Below are 21,490 nucleotides of genomic sequence, written 5' to 3' on the forward strand. Positions count from 1 at the left end.
CTGGCTAGGCACAAAACAACATCAGGACCACCAGCGACGTGTTGACTGCTTGATGCTTGGGATGTGTGAGTCTGCTTTGTGTGTGTGTATGTGTGCAATGGAAGATCCTCTTTGTCCCTTTCTCTCTGGCCTATCCTCTGTTCTTAAAGGTTTATTATTTATATAACGCTAAGCCTGCTGCACGCAGTTTCGACAGTTTAAAGTATTCAAATTGCTGGCAGGATAGGGCAGCTGAAGTGATTTGGCTTGGAGCTTGTCCAATATGGTGATTAATCAATATGGGTTTGTCAATGACCGATTTCCAAAATTTTGTCTGTATACCCTACAGCAAGTATTTGAGTGACATGGAAATTATATATTTTAATTAATTATTAATAAAGTCCACCCTTCATTCACAATATGAACGGTTATGGAAATTCATGTTGGTTTTTCATCTATGTGTACTCTTCATGTCCTGGACCTTTATTTGCACCAGCTTGGAGGAAGCTGTATAAAACAGGAGAGATTTGCATCAGGATGTGATGATTTTATTGTAAATAAAGTTGCCTTGAACCAAAAATGTCATGGAGGCAATTTACTTTTTTAAAAATAATTTTTCATAAATATAGTACAATTGTCATTTAAACTATTAGTTGTCTTATGAAGAAGTTGAGGACTGAATTGTTCTTGCACATACCTGCTATGACTTGTGCATTGAATTTTTACATTACATTTTTAGAGAAGTAGTACAGCTTGAAATTGCACATTGTTATATGTACTTCCTATATAAGTCATTTTGGCACATGTAGTTCCACATAAATATTAATGAAAACTGTGAAGCCATTAGCCAGTGTACCGACTGTAGCATTGTTAAAATGCCATTGTTTTCAGTTTATTCAGTCATACTGCATCAGCTGATTCAGTCAAATTCATTTGATTCAGTCATATCAATTGATTACGTGAAATCAAGTTAATTCAGTCATTAAGTACATTCGATTCAGTCCTATTAAATGGTATTTCTGATTTGAATAGAACCAGGCTATTTGTTTCCATATAAATTAAAATTTTACAGTGAAATCTCTGAAGACCTGAAGGATGCTTCACACAGTAATGCTATCTGGCATTAGTCAGTCTGAGAGAGAGACTCACAGCTGGCTGCGCTGAGGAGAGAAAGACAAGGGAAGGGAAGGGGGTGGACATTTGGGGGTGTTTCTTTTCCTCTCCTCCCTCTCTCTATCTCTCTCTGTCTCTCTCTCAATGTGAGCCCGGAGCTCTGCGCAGAGAGCCGCTTCTCATTCAAACCTCCAAAGAGCCACAGAAAGCGACTGCGGGATGTTATACTGCATGTAGGCTATGTGAGTAACAAAGCGAAGTGAGACATAATGAGCGGGCGTGTTCTCAACGGGAAAATGCTGCAGCTTCAGGGTCAGAGACCAGGACGGACAATGCACTATCATCTCTCAAGGTAACGCTGGATATACTTCTGAATCTGAATCTCCACTCGTTTCCTTTATTGATTCGTAATGAATAAAGACCGCTGAGAGTTAAGCGGTGTCAGTGCACTTCAAACTGATTTAAAGATAGATCTATTAGGCTATACTATGCGCTATATATAGCTACTAAAGAGTGCTAATTCGTTTCTAAATAAACACATTGTCAATATAATTTAGTGTTAATTAAATTTGATTTGGTGCCCAATTTATAACCTGATAGCTCTCGCGGGAGGCCGTAATGAATTGATATTTAAACGCGCTTTTACGCGCATATTGTGTGAGAGACGCGCGTCTTTGCGTCCGTGAGTTGTGTTAAAGTGTTCAGTGTGTGAATAGTTGCGTGTCACCGCTGCTCTGTGAGTGTCGCAGGCAGAGGCGTTGAATGTGAATGCACGGAGGTGTGTATCGGTGCATTGCAGAGGGGGGTAACAGGCGGATATCTCGCGTCAGGAGGAAGTATTCTCCTATTGTTTGATGAGTGTTAGTGGATTGCCCGAAGCGCAGATGCGGTGTGCTTGTTTCACTGTGTTTCGTTATATACAGTAGGCTGTAACGTGGGCTGATTTCCTATCTGACCTACATAAGAGGATGCGAGTGGGGTGCTGAGCCGGTGCTCCACATTTACATTAACTGTATAGTGGCTGCGTCTCAATACCTCGAGAGCTGTCTATCTGGACAACGTTTTAGGGCTTCAGAGATGCCTTCTTTTTGAATTCCGATTCAAAAGGGGGCGTGTCCGCTGTCATATAACTAGTAGAGCATGTTTTTGACAAAGGAAATGATAATTAGTTGGCTAATAACTAGCGGTGGATTGATGGGGGTTTCCGTTAATGATAGATTCATGGAGCATCTATGATTCTACTACTGTACATCTACTGTACAGCTGTATGTTAAATCTGTATATGGAACATTGAGCAGTGAACATTCCCAAGGGTGGGGTTTATTTCTTTATACTCAATTACCTTGAAATCTTGGCTATTAAAAAAATTAATAAATAAACATATTAAACACATTTTGTCACACGTCGCACTGCATGGGGTAAATTGTGACAATGGAACAATCTATCTATCTATAGATATTGCATGTGTGTGTATATTTGTAATATATGTTACAAAATGTGCGCTATATATGCACAATATTTACTCTACAATAAAATAAACTCTCAATAACAGATTTATATGTACACACACACAATTTACTCTATATTAAAAACATTTTACTAACAATTTATTATAAAAGTATAATATTTTAACAATAATATTATTATTATTATTTTTTTTTACGTGCGTATAAGTCGCAATTAATAAATGTTATTTTAAAGTATAGTTAATAATATTAAAAGATTTGAAAACAGGTAGCTTCTTCTCACAATTAAATTTCTGATAATCTCAAAATTGTGTCCTGGTCAATATGTTTTGGTCTATCACTAGTAATGTCCTTAATTTTGTTCCTGCTGTTCTGACCACAAGAAAGGAGCTTAATTTTTATTTTAAAAATATATATATTTTTTAAGCATTCTTTAACTAAATAAACATGACTTTTTTGACCCCATCTCCGCCCCCTATTAAAACCCAGTTGCTGTTTTCATCTGAGGAGCTCTTAACTAACTTAAAATCTGACCTCTCCCCATTAATAACAGACGGTGCCCCCTCTTTCCCTGCTGTCCTTATTGATTTTGACCTTGAAATGCACAGCCCTGTTTTTGCTCTTTCTGGATGGCTGACCCCTTAAATCGACCCCTTATGTAAAGTCATTAGGAACAAAGAGATCAAGCCGTTACTGCTCTGCGCGTTTAGCCATTAATTAAGTGAAAAAGTTTGCTTTGTGTCTTTGACAAAGACCAGTTTCTCAACTGTCAGCCTTATCAATTATATCATGAGTGAGTCTTTCCAAAACTGGCAGGTTCAGCCTCTTTTTCTGTTTGTTTAAGTTGTTGGGCCGTTTAAAATCAAACAACAGTACTGCCAGAAGGTGATATACTGTCGGGCAGCTGGCAGAGTGTGTCATTTATACAGGAATAAGAGTTATTGGTTCTGTTATGACTAGTTATTTTTGTGCTATGCAAAGCACTAGTTTATTTTGCCAGAATAAAGAGATTAGTTGCTCTATGAGAGTTTTGCTTGTTCTGGACCTGTCTGTCTTTACTGAGAAGTCAAACCAAACCTGTTAGACGCAAACTGGATTCTGGATTTGAGCCATTTAACCGTGCTTAAATCTGGCTCGATTCTTGAGCCATTGAGCTTTACTGCTGTCATGAATGAGCTTCCTGCAGTGAACTGTTTGTAGCTATAGGGGGTGGAGAGGATGTTCTACTCCATTAAAGCAAATAAAGTTACTAGGAAGCTTTTGTCCTGTTTGCTATTGTTGCAAACAACATGCGGGTCTGATCATCTCCAACATCAGGACGAGAAGAGCACCCACTATATCCTGTTTTGGATATTGCCCAGACAGTCTTTTGCAGTCATTTATGGTGCATTATGAAATCTCACATTTGGGCATCTTTTTTGGGTTCTGATCGGATTACGTTTGAACAGTTTGTCATTGTGACATGGCATCTGATTATGGAGGATTTGTTTGTTTGTCACCCATTTTAACCTTTAAAATAGATTGATGTATCAGTTTAGTCTTGAATGGATTTTGAAGTGTTTATAATGTGTATATATATCACACAGTAGTGTTGTCAAAAGACCCGGTACTTCGGTACCAAGTCGGTCAAAAAAAATTAAAACGTCACGGTACCAGGTTTTTTAGAAGTACCGGTGGTACAGAGTACCCGTTCAACCCGGTTCTTGACGTGTACGGCCCTATGATGGAGAAAACGCAGACCGAATCTCGAAATCCAGTTATAAAAACGGAATTTATAGTTTAGCACAGAATGTCACTGAATTTGTCAAAGTTTGGTTTGGATGAAAAAGTAGAAATGGTAATCAAAAGTAGGTCATTACACTTAAATCAAATCGCAACATGGACTAGTATCTGTTAATATTAAGCCGCAAAAGTCGATTCAAATATGAATCCCGCATGTTCTGCGCATCTCTGTGTGAATGAATGAATGGCAGAGATTTCAGCATCTGCTGTCTCAATGAGGACATAAATACATGAACAATATCTCCAAAACTGATCTGAGAGTCACTTTACGAGCATTTTACCGTTTCATTTGAGTAAAACCAGCTCATATAGCTACACAGAAATTTAAAGGTATTCAGGGCAACCCGTCAAAATAAACGTTTATCTTAAAGACATTGTGCCAGAAATAGGCCTATATTACTATTATTTAGTAGAATGTATGTGATACTATTACTACTGTTGAAAAAATGAATAAATCATAATTTTTTAAAGAAATAATCACACAATATTTCTTCCATAATTTGATTTTAATAGTAAATTCCCTTTATTTTCCAAAAAAATAAAATGTTTAAATTTCATGAATTAAAAGATAAATTAAATTTGGGTGAAACTTGTTTACTGTTTTTCATACTTTTATTACTTGCGGAAAAAAACTTGAAACACAATTTTAAATAAGTATAAAGAATGGCCTTGATTTTTGTACATTTTATTTTTATTTGAATTTATTAACAAAAATAGTGTGTTTTTTAATTAGCATGTGTTTTGCTTTAGTACCGAAATTGGTACCGAGAACCTTGGATTTTCACTGGTATAGGTACCGAAAACTGAAATTTTGGTAGCGTGACAACACTATCACCCAGTAAATAGTTTTTAATTCATATGCACTACCATTAAAATACAGTAAAAACTGCAATATTGTGAAATATTCCAATTTATGTAATAATAAATCTATGTGATTATATTGTAAAATGTAATGTATTCCTGTGATCAAAGCTGAATTTTCAGCATCATTACTCCAGTCTTCAGTGTCATATGATACTTCAGAAATCATTCCAATATGTTAATTTGCTGCTCAAGAAACATTTATGATTATTATCAAAGCTGACTGTTATGGGTTTATAAGAACAGCCACTGTTCTTATAAACCCATACTGGTGGCCAAGTTTTAATGGAAATATCTATAAATAACTAGTATTGATACCAAGCACTCCATTGCACTAGTCAAGAATGTGTCATTTTCATGCATTTGGCATTGAAGAATGAGGAACGTGGCAAATGTTAAATACTTTTATTATTCCGAAGACAGCAGTCAGTTTTTAGACCATTACTGCTCATAATTCTTGTTAACCTCAGCAGCACTGCTTCCTCGTGTCACTGCAGCCGTGGCGGGGTACAGGAGGATTAGTTGAATCCGTGCCTGTGTATTGTTATGGTGGAGTGCGTGCAGTTGGTCTTCAGCAGCTGGAAGGAGGAGGAAGAGGCCACACTGGGTTTAACAGTGGCCACAGCTGCTATGAGTTAGGCCGGGGTCTGGGAGGAGCGTGCTTCATTCACTCTACCTCTCTGTCCTCCCCTTTACCAGTCCCCCACTTTCAAACCAAAACATTTCCCTCAGCATCCTGGATTCAAACAGGAGTGTGTCCGTTAAATCAACCGACAACATTGGAGTGGAGCCATGGGAAACTTGAACTCCAAGCACATGTATTTCTTCAGGTTGTGTTCTGATACTAAAAGTGGAATAAAATTAGCTGCTGAAGTGAAGGGCAAATCACTGTCCTGCTACTTTCCCCTTCCAAACCCCACACTCTTCTATAGAAGAACCATCTTGGTTCCCCAAAGAACATTTCAATGAATTAGTTTGAAGAACATTTTAATAATCTGAGGAACCATTTTCCACTGTAAAGAACCTCTTGTGGAATGGAGAGGTTCCGTGGATGTAAAAAATTATTCACGGAACCATTGATTCCAATAAAGAACCTTTATTTTTAAGAGTGTAAGTTTTTACAGTTTCAATTTTGGGGATATTACATTTGCTATTGTTGAAACAATAGGCATTTCACCCCCTGCTCTGCCAACATGGCATCAGCATCAGTATTGATTGACCACTAATATACTATATATGTATTACGTCTTTTATAGACATTTCTCATGGACATCTTTTAAAGTAAATATGCAAAAAGTGAGTTTGTGTGTCAGGATGCTCAAATTTAAGGAATGGCCTTAATTCACAAGTAATTTAACGGTGGTAAAGACATCCACACGAATAGCTTAGTTAGTTGATAAGACCCAGGGTCTTAACCGCAAGGGATTTTCAATAGCGAATCCCCTCTGAGCAGTTTCATTAAGCTTAATCTGTGCCTGGGAAAATGGCCACACAAATCCCAATCAGCAATTAATTGTAGATCAAAACAAGTCTTAATCTTGGTGGCCCTTAAGCACCAAATTCACACTTTGAGGTGAGAGTATGTTATAGACAGAGAAGCAGAAAATGATTACAGGTTGGATCGTGCTTCAGAACAGCATTAATGAATTACTTGCAGACCGTAAATCTGGATTGAGTCTCCAGAGTTCTGCTTGCTCAATGTTTAGATTTTTCCCTGGCTTTCTGCGCCGTACAAACTGTTGCTTAATACCTTAGAGTCTGGTTCATGTGATCTGAGTTCACAGACTTTGTCATCAGCTTTACAGAGTTCAAGAGACTGAGTAATGGAGCACTGTGGACAATATGTAGGGGCCTGCAGGAAATCCAGTGAGAAGATGTAGGCCAGGATGTCCAGTTTGACCTGATGTTTGTGGTACTGAGAAACTCAGCATCATACTGATGATTGTTCTGCTTTCAAATGACATTACATGGATGAAGTTAGTCTAAAATAATAACTTTTAAGAATTAGGAATGGGTAACTGGTCATCCAGCAACTGACTAGACAGAAGTGAGTTTATCTGCATCTAAAATGAAAATAAAGAATTGTTTCCTTAATGATTTCTAACCGAATGTGACCCTTAAAATTGACTTTTATTGGTGTATCCTCATTTAGTCAGTTCAAATCAATCATATTAGTCATTTTAATTTACTTTGAAAATATGTAGTTTTGTCATCAAATTTTTTTCAAAGAGAAGATAGCTAGCACTGCATCCGCAGAGAGATTATCTGTAGTTTATTAACTCCCCCTCTTTTCAACAGTTTAAGCACCTCTCAGAATTTACACACATCTGTCATAATCTGCACAGATGGAGTATGGAGTGTCATTATTGGGAAGTTACACTAACTTGATATATAATCCTCACTAATCCCTTTTGTAAGGCTTGTTTGCTTTGGTAGGCTTGTGAAACCGAGCCTGTTATTCTATCATGTTGTTTTTCATTTTAATACGTGCAATGGAAATATGTCACGGAGGAAATAAATTTCTGTTTTCACATGAAAAGCTGGCCGATCAGATAAATGGCTGGTCCCGGTGAGAATAGCACTCAGCGTAACACTGTTGGGCCACAGACAGCTTTTGGCAGACTGAGACCCTCTGTGACCTGTCTCCATATGTTTAACATACAACAGAATATGGATAAGGTGTCTGTGTCATTTAAAGGTCATCCGACGATCCATCAATTTAACTGTCAAACCCATTTGAACATGTAAAGCTTTGAAGAAACGTTATTGATGTTGTCAAAACTGAATTATAATGCATGCGTCTTTCATAAGCAGGATGTCTTTGATAAGCTGTCTTGGTCCAGCGTTGTCAGGCCAATCTGTTCTCCAAAGCTTAGCTGGTTAGGTGGTCCTGCACCCCGTATTGTGGACCATCTGTGCCGCCAGTCGCAGCCATTTCTCCGCCCACTCTTCAACACTTCACACACACATAAAATGTACCTGCTACAGTAGACAAATGATAATCAGAATGCTTATTAAATTCAAGACCACTTTAATGAGGGTTGAAATAAATGGGATATTGTACGGGGAGATTATGAACAAAGGCACAGGTGACTGATAGCCTTGACATGGAGGAGAAAAAAAAAGCATGCAGACATAGACATTATTATTTGGGAAGTTGATGCATGGCACACTTTTTAAATATGTATTTTATTATATTTTTATGTTAGAAAATGTTGATTTTTGGTTAATATTTTAATATTATTTAATATGAATATTGTTTTTGCCTTTGCCTTCACTAGTCCATTGTAAATGGTTCTACAGTCAGACAAATTAACTTTTAAATGTACAAATATTCCTTGTGATGTTCGTCAAATAATATGAGATTGCAAAAGCCGCAAGCATAATAATAATTATAAAAAAAATATATATATGTATAAAATATTTAGCGATCGATTATAACATGTCATACCCCAGGTCAGGGGTGCCCACCCCGGCGCCTGGCGATCGACTGTCCTGCAAAGTTCAGCGCTAACCCTAATAAACACCTGAAGCAACTAATTAAGGTCTTCAGGATCGCTTGAAAATTAAAGGCAGGTGTGTTTGATTAGGGTTAGCGCTGAACTTTGCAGGACAGTCGATGCCCCAGGTCATACATTTTCCATAAAGTATGTTATGCCAGCTATCAATTTATTTATATAGAAACCACATCAGAGTTGTACACTGTAAATAGTGTATGTCTATATACATATTACACACACACTACTATACAGATTGCTATCTTAATGAAAAAAAAAATTCTTGATGGGCAGCCAAGTCTATAGATCACCTGAGCCAAGTTTGGCAGTATATGTTGGCTTTAACCGTGCCTTTGTTCTCGCCTGACGGGACAACTGTAGCATTGCTTTAACAATGGTGCATTTCACGCAATAGTGATCCATTTTCAAATCTACTTGAACACATTTTCATGTGTGGTTTAGAACATCTTGTGTCCTTTTTGTGTTATGTGAGTCTAGATGTTTGATAAAGAACACTCTTATGGTTTACATGGTAGTTTTTAGTGTTGGACACGCGTGTCGTTTTCGCTCTGAGCCGTCACTCCCTCTGCGGATTGTGTGTGACCAGTTGGTGCTGATGAAAGAGGATCTGCCACCTGTCATTTGGCATTCCAGTATTTTGCTAAGCTGGGCAAATTGGGATGGGCAAAGCACAAATTATGTAGAACATCTAGGCAATTGATATATACTGTATGTGTTGAAGATAAAGGCCATATGCTACTGGCGACATGCAGTTGCTGTCTAGTATGTGCATAAAATATAAGAAACGTGGAGTCAAAAGCAGGACCGGACACTATTTTTTGCAGCCTTTTAGTAATATTGATATATATATATATATTGACATCTTTGTGGACTTATTCACTTTTATTTTTTTAAGTGCACATGCTGTGACTTTATGTTAGTTAAATTAAGTTGATATTAGTTAAATTGATCTGAAACAAATTATGTAAATATTTGATATGATGACTAGCTTTAAATCAGGGGTAACTGTTTATGCATAATTTCCATTATTTTGGATTTATCAACTACTTGCTGGATTAAAATCTTGTAATTTAAAAACAAAGAGTGACCCAAGACAGGACCCTGAGGAACACCACATAAAAACATACATAGACAACAGTATAGACTGTTCATTGTTATTTGTTTATGTTGGTATAGTGTACTTTTTGTGTTTGATATAGGCCTATGTGCAGACAGATGTCATGAGAAAACTCATTCTTACTACCATAAAAACCCACAAATAGCACTTGGATAGCAGATTCCTTTTTTAGAAATGTACTATTGCTGCTATCTGCTTGCCTTGCACCCATGCAATTAAAGTTAATGTATTGGTTTAGGGTGGAGGGGATGGGTAGAAGGACACTTTATCTTCAAATGTTTTTTTTCTCTATCTGCTGGGGCTCGGGCTGCAATTACGGTGCAGCCTTGACACAATGTTATTGTGTTTTTTGAGAGCCCTATTCTGGGAAGGGAGGACAGATAGAGGAGTGTTCTTCAGTTGGAGAAAGATGGCTCCAACAGCACTAGCGTAATTAGCTCAGTGGTGTCTGTCTGTTTAGCGGTCTTTTTTTTGTTTAGCCTTGAGAAAGACCGCATACACGCATTTCTCCCTGCTTTTGTTTTTTTCTTTAAGATGGACAGAATGCACTTTCTATTTGTTTGCTGAAAAGGTATACTATGGAAGCTGATTTAATATGGCTCTAAAATGATGTTAAAATTAAAGTAGGAGCCATAGGGCAGCAGTTAGCTTGTGGTAAGACATGTTGAGCTCTGCTACTCATGCAGGTAATCTAGTTTTAAGTCCAGACTGCAACATGTCCTGACCATTATGCTCTCTACCTGGAAATGTCTTTTAACTCTTCACTGTATATCTGTCTAATGTAATGACCACAAATACATAAAGATTTATCTATGCGTTTTACATCATACACTCTTTTATAGAACCCAAGCATAACATTATTTGCGTTTTAACTTTTAATACAATAAATTGTTGTTAAATGTTAAATTGTATATGTTTCATTGTTTAAATTAATTAGACATGCATTTTAATTGGGTATACATGCTATTTGATAACTAAAATTTAATTTAACCACTAAAACAGAATCCAGAAATCTAAAATTCAAACGGAAAAAGGGAATTTTTGAAGAAATAAAATGGAATTTGGGGAAATAAATAAAACAGGTTTCATAAGGCTCATTAAATTTAAAATTTCACTTAGAAATACATCATATTATGAAGGTGAAATAAGTTGTGAATGTTGTTTTATGTTATTTTTAAAGCTGAATATAAATCCTTTGCTTCCAGTAGCTTTTTTAAAATCCTTTAATCTGAGGTCACAGAGTGTTATGGTTCAGTATTTGTTAGTGCTGGTTAAGCCTAATCTTGCTGAGATTCTGCTGCTCATTACCTTTTTTCCGACCAGAACTAAAGCTCTATGAAGTCCATCTGATTAAAAAAAAAAAAAAAAAAAAATCCCAAATTCACATCCACTGACACTGTGAACAGAGCTGGTCAAGGGAGCGCAGCATCTCCAAAAGGTTGCTGTGCTTATCTGCATTTTTCCCTTCCACAGAACAACATCAAACACACAGTTTTAGTCCAGGTTTATCGGAAACCGCATGGTGTCTATTGCATGCCTTTGAAGTGAGGCCTGTGTCTGTGGGATGCTGTAGGCAAAGCCGATGTATTCAAGGTGTCCTCGTCCTTCTTTTCCACATCAACTGCGGCAGAAATTTTGCAGAGAGGCTCTGCTTGTCATGTTGCGCACTTAAAGTGACACTTTCAGAAATAAATCAAGATCACACAGATGAGATGTTGCTTGTGATTCAACTGACACATCATATCTGTTCAGTTCACAAGCTTGAAGAAAGATCGTAGCTTTTTAAGTCGCACATATGGCACACTTGCAAGGCATCAAAGCAAAAAAAAACAGCTGTCAAATGAGACGTCGCATCTCACAAATATTTCCAGCTGTAGAGGCAAACATGGGACTGCCATTCATCCTTTAAAACCATCACTGGAGTGCTGTCATTTCAGGTCTGGAGATGAGAATTTTGAGTGTAATCACAGAGTTTGACACTTGAGGTGCTCCAAACAGCCCTGAAACTTGAACCCCGATCATTATTGCTCATAAAGAGACCGTCAGTGTTTCACCTCAGGGCTGGCCGTCTTGCAAAACAGCTGAACGTGCTTAGATATCTTATAATGACAGACTCCTCACAATGTGCCGCTACTTAATCCAGTATTTAGGTGTCAACGGGACATCTGAGGAATTTAAAGCATCTGGAAAATGGAGACTGGAGGTGGAAATAGAGGGAAAGTGTGGAAACTATTGTGTTTTGTGGATGAGGTTCAAAGGCTAGTATGATGTCTCAAAGCTATTGTTTATGGCACGGAAGAATTGAATGGAATAATTAGACTTTTTTTGTTTAACTTAATTTACCTTTCAATGGTTTTGTTTTGTTCTGTTGTTTTGTTTTGCTGTTTTTTATTGTGCTTTGCTGTTTGTTTTCTTTTTTGTGTTACTTTGTTGTTTTGTTTTGCTTTTATATGTTTGTTTTGTTTTTGTTTTACCTTTTGCTTCGTTTCTTTACTTGTTTCTTGTTTGTTTTGTGATTAGTTTTTCTTTGTTTTGCATTGCTTGATTTTTTGTTTTGTTTGCTTTTTCTTTTTTTAAATCTGTGTTTGATGTAATATCAATAGAAAATAATTTTCTACATGAGACTTTTTAAATGCATTAGACAATAAACAGCATTAAACACTTTGATGGGGCCACACGTCTTTCCATAAAATTATTCCATAAAAACATCTGAGGGAATCAGTAGTGAATCCTTTTCCAAAAAAACATTGCAGAATGTCTTCCCAAAGTCAGCTGTTTCATTCCATAGGTCTCCACGGCTGAGCAGACAGCCTCACAAAGATGAGGAACCTGTGTGACTGTGTGTTTTATTCTGATATCTGATAACAGTTACACAACACAAATTTTATCTGCTAGGAACCGGTCAGGTTCCTTTTTGTGGCTCAGCAAGTTTATCAATTTTTTGCATCTGATTGGAAAGGTTGCGGCTGTCTTTAAGCATACATGTTCAGTGATGTGAGGATGGCCTTATCGCTTTCTCAGGGTTTATCAGGTCTTTTGTGACAAGATGTGTTCTTATCTCAAAGTCACCTTCCTTCCTGAAGCATTTGCTTTTTAAGGATCCTGACACACCAGGATCAGACAAAACCAGATATCCTTGTGAATCTTAATGAGGTTCTGATAGGTTGTTTGCAAACACGTGATTCTGATAAACCTGCGTCTGCGGTCGGGAGGAGCCAATCGGATAATGCTCGTGTATGCAAATTGTTAATATAAGTTATAATAATATATTAATAAAGACATATATAAATAGATAAAAGGTGACCCAGTCCGAATTCACTCAGTGCTAAATGCCACATGTAGACACGATGTAAATAAGATTATTTGCAGTTCAGAGAGCTTCACTGATAAGGAACCGTGAGACTGCGATAAACGGCATTAGTGATTACATGGAAGCGCTATTTGCTCATTTTCTAGGCTATAATCAAATCAAATTTAAATAAAAGCTGTTTTACGTCCTGCTAACAGGACCCACGGCCAAAAATCGCTCCTCTTTATAACATAAGGATCACGTAACATTGTGTTTTTCTGTTTATACCTTTCTATTGTTATAGCATCTAAACCAGAACAGTACGGACTTCTACGAAGATCTCATCCGTTCTCTTTTTTCAGTCACTCCTGACACTTTGCTGCATACAGGGTTTGTTGGTCTTAGCAGCACGTAAAGCAAAACTTATTCAAATTCTGAATTGTTTACAGCCTAGACAGCGAGTAAATGGCGCTTCTATATAATCACTAAAAAGCTGTCACTCACTTCAATTTATTGCAATCTCACAATGTTCCGTTATAATCGATGAAGCTCTCTGAACTGCAAATATCTTATTTACATTGTGTCTACGTGTGGCGTTTAGCATTGAGTGACTTATGACTGTCTCACGCTGAATGCTTGAGGTGGCAGCCATGGATTATCTATTTATATCTGTAATAATATCTTAATATTATAATTTATATGAACAATTTGCACACACCAGCATTAGCCGATCGGCTCCTCCCGACCGCAGACGCAGGTTTATAGGCAGATATCATCTCAACTCTGTTCTCGCAGCAGGTGGTATCACTGACAACGTGTGTCTCATTATATTCAGATTAAGACCTTTATTCCCAAAACGGGTGTTCAAAATGCAGGCCACAGTGCTTTATTTTAATGTAGAGGTATGCAAAATCATAGCCTGTCCTGTTTTCAAAAATGTATTGATTCCATTGCATGTCTTTTAAGAACTTAATAACACCCATAATTTGCACAGATAAAAATGAATATTCCAGTTACAATAGATTTTGTGAATAAGATGTTTAAATGACAACGAATTCAGATTAATGCAGGCATACACCAGCTATCTTATTCTGATTTTTAGAAACTGAAATATTGTCTTAATCTAGTTATAGGGTTAATTTGTTTACATGATGCAGACATAATCAGAATATGACCACATTCTGATTAACATATTGATGTGCATGTAAATGTGATAATTGAAATGTATCAGAATATCATGCCTGAATCAGATTTGTCTTGTTAATAATGCATTCTTAGCATTATTTTCTTCCTGAAAGATAAATTAGATTTCATGGCTATTTTCCTTCCTCTTTTTGATGTTAGAATTACCCTGTCTGTTTTGCCACTGTACCTTTAAGACCTCTATGTAAATGACCTCTGTTATGATTGGCTAACATGTTTATAGATATGTAATTCACATTGTTGATCATCAGGGAGGGCCAGAGCTGTGGAATACTAATTAGTCAAAAACAAAATACTTAATGATATGCGTACATGCACACTCATGATTATGATGATTATCATTATCATAATGACTTATTTTTGCACTTTAGTTTTCATAAATATTCTGTATTGACTGCTGAGTGTTGCGCTAGAGTAGGTCAATGTAGTACATGGTTTTGTTCTGGCTCTCTTAGAAGAAATACTATGTTTTCCTAGATATGCTCCTTTATAGCAATTCATTATTCATTTGATTGCTTTGCATAAACAATTAATAATTCTTTATGACCTAGTTATGACCTGAATCAGTGCAGTGATGGTATTTCTCATGTTTTCTTTGCAGTTGGGATGAAAGCAGCTCCATCAGCAGCGGTTTGAGTGACGGTTCAGACAACCTCAGCTCAGAGGAGTTCAACGCAGGCTCCTCTCTCAACTCCCTGCCAACAACACCCATTGGCTCCCGACGAAACTCTGCCATTGTGGTAATTCTCTTTAATTGGATAGAAATATTGCTCTCATAGTCTGTGTTTCTGCTTCAAGGTTTGTTGCATCAGTTGGCCAATTTGTGACACACAATACTGGATCAGTCTAGCCTGAGCAAACAGTACTTGCTGCTAATGGGATGAATGTGTTACAAACCGCTAACCGCTTTAGAGTGAGAGAGCGCGCACTGACTCAGTCGATACTCATCTGAAATCTATCACTACAGAACACAGACGACACAGTTTATCCCACCCAAAGACAGTGATGTGACTCTTCCCTAGCCAAGAAGTCTTCAGGGTGTCTCTGGTTTCATTCTCAAAGATGAACTCCCATGTAGTGTTACGGGTTCAGTCCTCTGTGTGTGAATGTGTTTGTGTTGGTTAGGATTTGTTGAAGACCACACCGCTTTCTGGTTTCAATTCAGTCGTTCTGGCTACCTAAAATCACAGTTTCTTGGCATTGTGAGAAACATTTACCACATTATTACAGTACAGATGGGCCACAGTGTCTGTGTTTATTTTGAATGTCATTATAGATGTTAGTTAGATCCAACACACAAAGTTCACGTAAAAAAGAAAGCATTAATTTACTATTATGTTGACTCTAACATGAATAATTTGTTGCAAATGAAAAAAAAAAGTGGATCTTTATCTGGTACAGTGCAATCCTTCAGATGATAAAATATTGAAAATATGTGTAATACAATTCTAAAGTTTGGGGTGGGTAAGATTTGTTGCTCACAAAGGCTGCATTTATTTGATCAAAGTACAACAAAAATTGTTTGGAATATTATTAGTTTATTAACCATTTTTTAATGGAATACATTTTCAAATGTAATTTATTCCTGTGATGCACATCTGAATTTCCATCATCATTACTCCAGTCTTCAGTGTCACATGATCCTTCTGAAATCAGTATGATATGCTGATTTGCTGCTCAAGAAACATTTTGTATTATCAATGTTGAAAACAGTTAAGATGCATGAAAAGATGCTTTTTGTTTCCTCAAATTATTTTATGTATCAAAAGAACAGAATTTGATAGTTTTAATCAATGTACATCAATGTACACCAAACAAAAAGCAGAATACAAAATCCATTTTTTAGGAGAAAATGGCATACTGAATCTGATTTTATTCCAGTTAAGTTTAAGGATTTGAGCATTCCCAGTGCATTGTGGGCAACACTAACAATTTACTGCTTTTCAGGAATCTTCTCTAGAGAATAAAGTCAGATTAGCAGTATAAATCATGAGGACTGTGTTCCTGTCATCCTTCTAAACTTAAATTAACCTCTCCAGCAGCACCACAGGCCTAGTAATCTGCTTCATGAGGTTACAGCAACACCACACATGCTCTGCTGGACCCTTTCAATATCTTCTCCATCAAACAGATCACAGTGTTCTTCTAAACCCCCCGCAGACTCTCATACCAACCTGCCCTCCTCCTCAGCTGACTTTATTGTACTCGTCAAGGTATGAAGAAGGAGGAGGGAACAGTCCCCGGCTTCTTTCTTGATCTGACCCACGCGGCTGCCTTAGCCAGAAGAAGGAAATAACATGTCAACATCACAGTTATACAAACATCAAAGTTCAGACAGGTTTAATTGGTCAAATATGTGAGCTTGCTGTATCCCATAATTCCCAGTAAAGGAGCAGACATTCCTCAAATGACATCAACCTTTCACAAAGGCTTATTTACATTTAATAAAGCAGGTATGCCCCTCCACAGAGCTTCTCCTTAAGCTGGACATGGTCCATTGGACCTAGCAACATGGTCAGACTCCTCTTACTTTAAATGCTTTCTTCCTATGGTTCACTTCCACCGAATATTTTTTTTTCAAATCAAAAAATTTAATCTTGTTGAGTTTAATTTATTACACAAGGATTTTAATCACACCAGGTAACACTAGAACCATGTTGTAAAGTTTGATGTACAATAAAAACAATTATTTCACCCAAAAAAGGAAAATTTGCTGGAAATTTACGCGCATATATATATATGCGCGTAAATTTCCAGCAAATTTTTATATATAGATAGATAGATAGATAGATAGATAGATAGATAGATAGATAGATAGATAGATAGATAGATAGATAGATAGATAGATATAGATATATATATAGATAGAACACATTTATGAATATATCATATTGAGCCTATGACAGTAGAAAGCAGGCAGAAGCTATAGCAGTGATAGATAGAGCCAAAACTAAACAGACTGTTCTTCTGGAGAAGAAACACTGCTCTGATGTTCTGTGGTGTGCTGATTTATCTCAGCATGCGTTACTTCTGTTCATCTCCACTGCTCGTGTTGGAATGTGACCACAACGCATCTCACAAAGCACGACCCTGAAACAAAACTTCCATGTTTGGTGGCTTGTGACGAGATAAAACAGTTGCTTCTTTTTTCGTTTACTGGAGTGGTTCTCATCGGATGCTGATTTTTATGGAAGCCTGTTTCCACCACAGAATAAAAAAGGTGATTGTGACTTTTTATCTCACAATTTGGAGTTTATATCTCGCAAACCTGACTTTTTTTCTTGGAGTTGCACAGAAAAATCTGAATTCTGAGATATAAACTCCAAATTGTGAGAGATAAACAGAATTCTGAGAAGATAAGTCAGAACAGAGATATAAACCTAGAACTGTGAGAAAAAAAAAGAGAAAAAGTCACCTTTTTTCGTGGCAAAAAAAAATGATTTGTGAGATGTAAACTCAGAATTCAGAGGAAAATACATAATTGTGAGTTTTATCCGTCAGTTTTTCGCCTGACAGAGTCTGCGCCGCAAGAGCGCCCGACAGAGTCCGCGCCGCACGAGTGCCCGACAGAGTCCGCGCCTCAAGAGCGCCCCACAAAGCCCGTGCAGTGGATCTCAGGGGGGGACTTCCCCAAGAAAATTGGGGGGGGGGGTAATAGTGTCACGGCCAAGGGCCAAGGCCAAGGCCACAGTACCCCTCGGCCGGCCCGAAAAAGTAAGGCTGTGGCCTCCCGAGTCCCCGGATCCGCCATGGCCTGCCGAGTCCGCTGATCCGCCATGGCCTCCCGAGTCCTCGGATCCGCCATGGCCTCCTGTGTCTCCCGTTCCGCCATGGCTCCGGGAACGGGCCCCCGCTCTGGAGGCCGGTAGCCCTGCCCCCTGATCCCTGGAGGCTTCCAGAGCACCCAACCCCCCTCCCCAGTAGATGGTATATGGCGTGAGGACACGCCTTCCGGAGGGGGGCGTTATGTCAGTCCTGTGTCTTGTTTTCCCCTCCTCTTGTGTCCATATTTGGCCTTCCTCGTTCCTGTCATTAGTAGTCCCTAGGCCTGTTTGATTAGTCCACACCTGTTTACGTTCTTCCTAGTTGATTTCCCCATGTTCTTAAGCCCTGTGTTTCCCAGCCCCTGTGTCCGGTCTGAACGTCATTAATGTCCGCATTCCTCGATTTAGATTTCAATAAAGGATTGATATGTTGGAATCCCCACGTCTCCTCGCTCCTTGTGTCCCGAGAGGGAACTGACAGTTGTCTTGTGTTTAATATTAATTTTAATAACAGAGTTTCCAAATAGGAAAGAAAAATAATTTTTCTAGCACATTTACACAGAAAAAAATGGCCTCCAACTTTAGTGCCTTAGGTTTTATTCTTCTCAAAATTGACTAGTGACTGTTTATTTGAACACAAACTCTTCCCACAGCTGCGCACTGATGCAGAGAAGCGCTCGCTGGTTGAAAATGGCCTTTCCTGGTACAGCGAGGAGGGGAAGGCACAATGCCGGAATGAGGGAGGATACGACACGGGCAGCCTTAAGGCAGAGTCATCCAGCAAATGGAAAAAAAGCAGATCTCAGGATGACACGGGAGTCAAGGGTGAGCTGAGGAAACCGCAGACGCTTGGCCACCCACCCAGCGGACTGAAGAAGAGCCGTAACCCTCCTGTAGGCATCACCTCCCCCATCACGCACACCTCACAGACCATGCTCAAAGTGCCAGGAGGTTAGTAATGCCACACACACACACACACACACACACACACACACACAAAAACACACACACACACACATACATGTGATGGTATGGAAACACACCCTGAAACATGCAACACATGTCGTTAATCTCCCATGATTCCTGACGTTCCAGTCTCCAAATCCTGCCAACATGGGCATGAATTATCTAATGAACAAATATGACCCAAATGTACTGTCTCAAAGGTAACTTGTATTGCTCATAGGTTACTTATTCATAGCTCAGGAGAATAAACTGAGTTTGCAGTTATTTTTTTATTTATTTAAAGGGATAGTTATTTATTTTCTCACCCTCAGGCCAAGATGTAGGTCACTTTTCTTTCTTCAGTAAAACAGTAAAGAATAATTTTTGCTGAGACTGTGGTTGTTGGTGATTTGTAAAATGCAAGTCAATGGCTACCATCACTGTCAGAGTAAAAAAAAAGCATTTCAGGTAACACAAAATTAATACCTGTGGCTCCTGATGATATATTGAGATCTTATGAAGCAAAACGATTGGTCTGTGCAAGAAACTGAACATTATTTACAACATCGTTACCTGTAATCCATAGCCTATCTATAGGTTATATGTATTAGAAGAATCAGAATCAGAATCAGAATGAGCTTTATTGGCCAAGTATGTTTACACATACAAGGAATTTGTTGTAGTGACAGAAGCTCCACAGTGCAACAGAAAGACAGCAACAGGACAGGACACAGATAATAAAAGAATAACAACAATTAACCAAAAGGCAATGTACAAAGCAGCAAAAACACAATATATAATATAAACAACTATATATGTACAGGTCAAGTATGTGCAAATTAGAAATGAGAAAATAAAGATAAAATTAGTGAGTGTGGTGAATGGATAGTGTATTATAATTGTGTGTTCCACATTTATTGTTGAGTGTTCATGAGATGGATAGCCTGAGGGAAGAAACTGTTCCTGTGTTTGGTCGTTCTGGTGCACAGAGCTCTGTAGCGTCGACCAGACGGTAACACTTCAAAGAGGGAGTGTGCTGGGTGTGAGGAGTCCATAGTGATTTTACCGGCCCTTTTGCTCACTCTCGATAAGTACAGTTCTTGGAGAGTGGGGAGGGTTGTACCAATGATTCGCTCAGCAGTCCGGACTACTCTCTGTAGTCTTCTGAGGTCAGACTTGGTAGCTGAGCTGAACCAGACAGTTATTGAAGTGCAGAGGATGGATTCAATGATGGCAGAGTAGAACTGTTTCAGCAGCTCCTGTGGCAGATTGAACTTCCTCAGCTGGCGAAGAAAGTACAGCCTCTGCTGGGCCTTCCTGACAATGGAGTCTATGTGAATCTCCCACTTCAGGTCCTGGGAGATGGTGGTACCCAGGAATCTGAATGACTCCACTGCAGTCACAGTGCTGTTCATGATGGTGAGTGGGGGGAGAGCAGGGGGTTTCTCCTGAAGTCCACTATCATCTCCACAATTTTGAGCGTGTTAAGCTCCAGGTTGTTAAGACTGCACCAGACAGCCAGCTCCTTAACCTCCTGTCTGTAAGCAGACTCGTCACCGTCCTGGATGAGGCCGATCAGTGTGGTGTCGTCTGCAAACTTCAGGAGCTTGACAGAGGGGTCTTTAGATGTGCAGTCGTTGGTGTAGAGGGAGAAGAGCAGTGGGGAGAGTACGCAGCCCTGAGGAGCTCCAGTGCTGATGGTTCGAGTGCTGGATGTGAATTTACCAAGCTTTACTAACTGCTGTCTGTCTGTCAGTAAGATGTTGATCCACTGGCAGACGGAGGTTTGGACGGAGAGCCGGGTTAGTTTATTCTGAAGGGTTTCCGTGGTGATGGTGTTAAAAGCAGAGCTGAAGTCCACAAACAGGATCCTCACATAAGTCCCTGGTCTGTCCAGATGCTGCAGGGTGAAGTGCAGTCCCATGTTGACTGCATCATCCACAGACCTGTTTGCTCTGTAGGCAAACTGCAGGGGGTCCAGTAAGGACATTTTGGTGATGTCCTTCAGATAAGCCAAAACCAGTCTTTCAAATTATTTCATGGTTACAGACGTTAGGGCCACAGGTCTGTAGTCATTAAATCCAGTAATTTTGGGTTTCTTTGGGACGGGGATGATGGTGGAGTGTTTGAAGCATGAGGGGACTTCACACAGCTTCCGTGATCTGTTGAAGATCTGTGTGAAGATGGGGGCCAGCTGATCAGCACAGGGTTTTAGACAGGCTGGTGACACACCTTCTGGGCCTGGTGCTTTCCTTCTTTTGTTTTTCCTGAAGACCTGGCACACATCTTCTTCGCTGATTTGAATCGTAGGTGTGGGGGAGAGAGGGGTTGCTGGAGGTGTGAATGGTTGTGTGGAGAGGTGTTCAGGGCGGGTGTGGGGTGATCTTTCAAAACGACAAAATAACTTGTTCAAGTCGTCTGCCAGGTGTTGATTCTCCACAGTACTGGGGGAT

The 21,490-nt window shown here is 38.8% G+C and overlaps 1 protein-coding gene across 1 annotated transcript in view; it reads left to right on the forward strand.

Moving 5' to 3' along the window:
• Nucleotides 1-21,490, forward strand: part of LOC306860317 (neuron navigator 1-like) — a gene marked incomplete at its 5' end in the record, with an annotated part of 140,624 nt that overhangs the window by 72,222 nt on the left and 46,912 nt on the right. Inside the window, 2 exons of the mRNA XM_079401954.1 lie at nucleotides 14,930-15,068; nucleotides 18,746-19,043. Coding sequence (XP_079258080.1) covers nucleotides 14,930-15,068; nucleotides 18,746-19,043 — 437 coding nt within the window. The remainder of the gene's footprint in view (nucleotides 1-14,929; nucleotides 15,069-18,745; nucleotides 19,044-21,490) is intronic.

The sequence above is a fragment of the Barbus barbus genome (genome assembly GCF_936440315.1).
Source record: "Barbus barbus genome assembly, chromosome: 41".
Taxonomy (NCBI): Eukaryota; Metazoa; Chordata; class Actinopteri; order Cypriniformes; family Cyprinidae; genus Barbus; species Barbus barbus.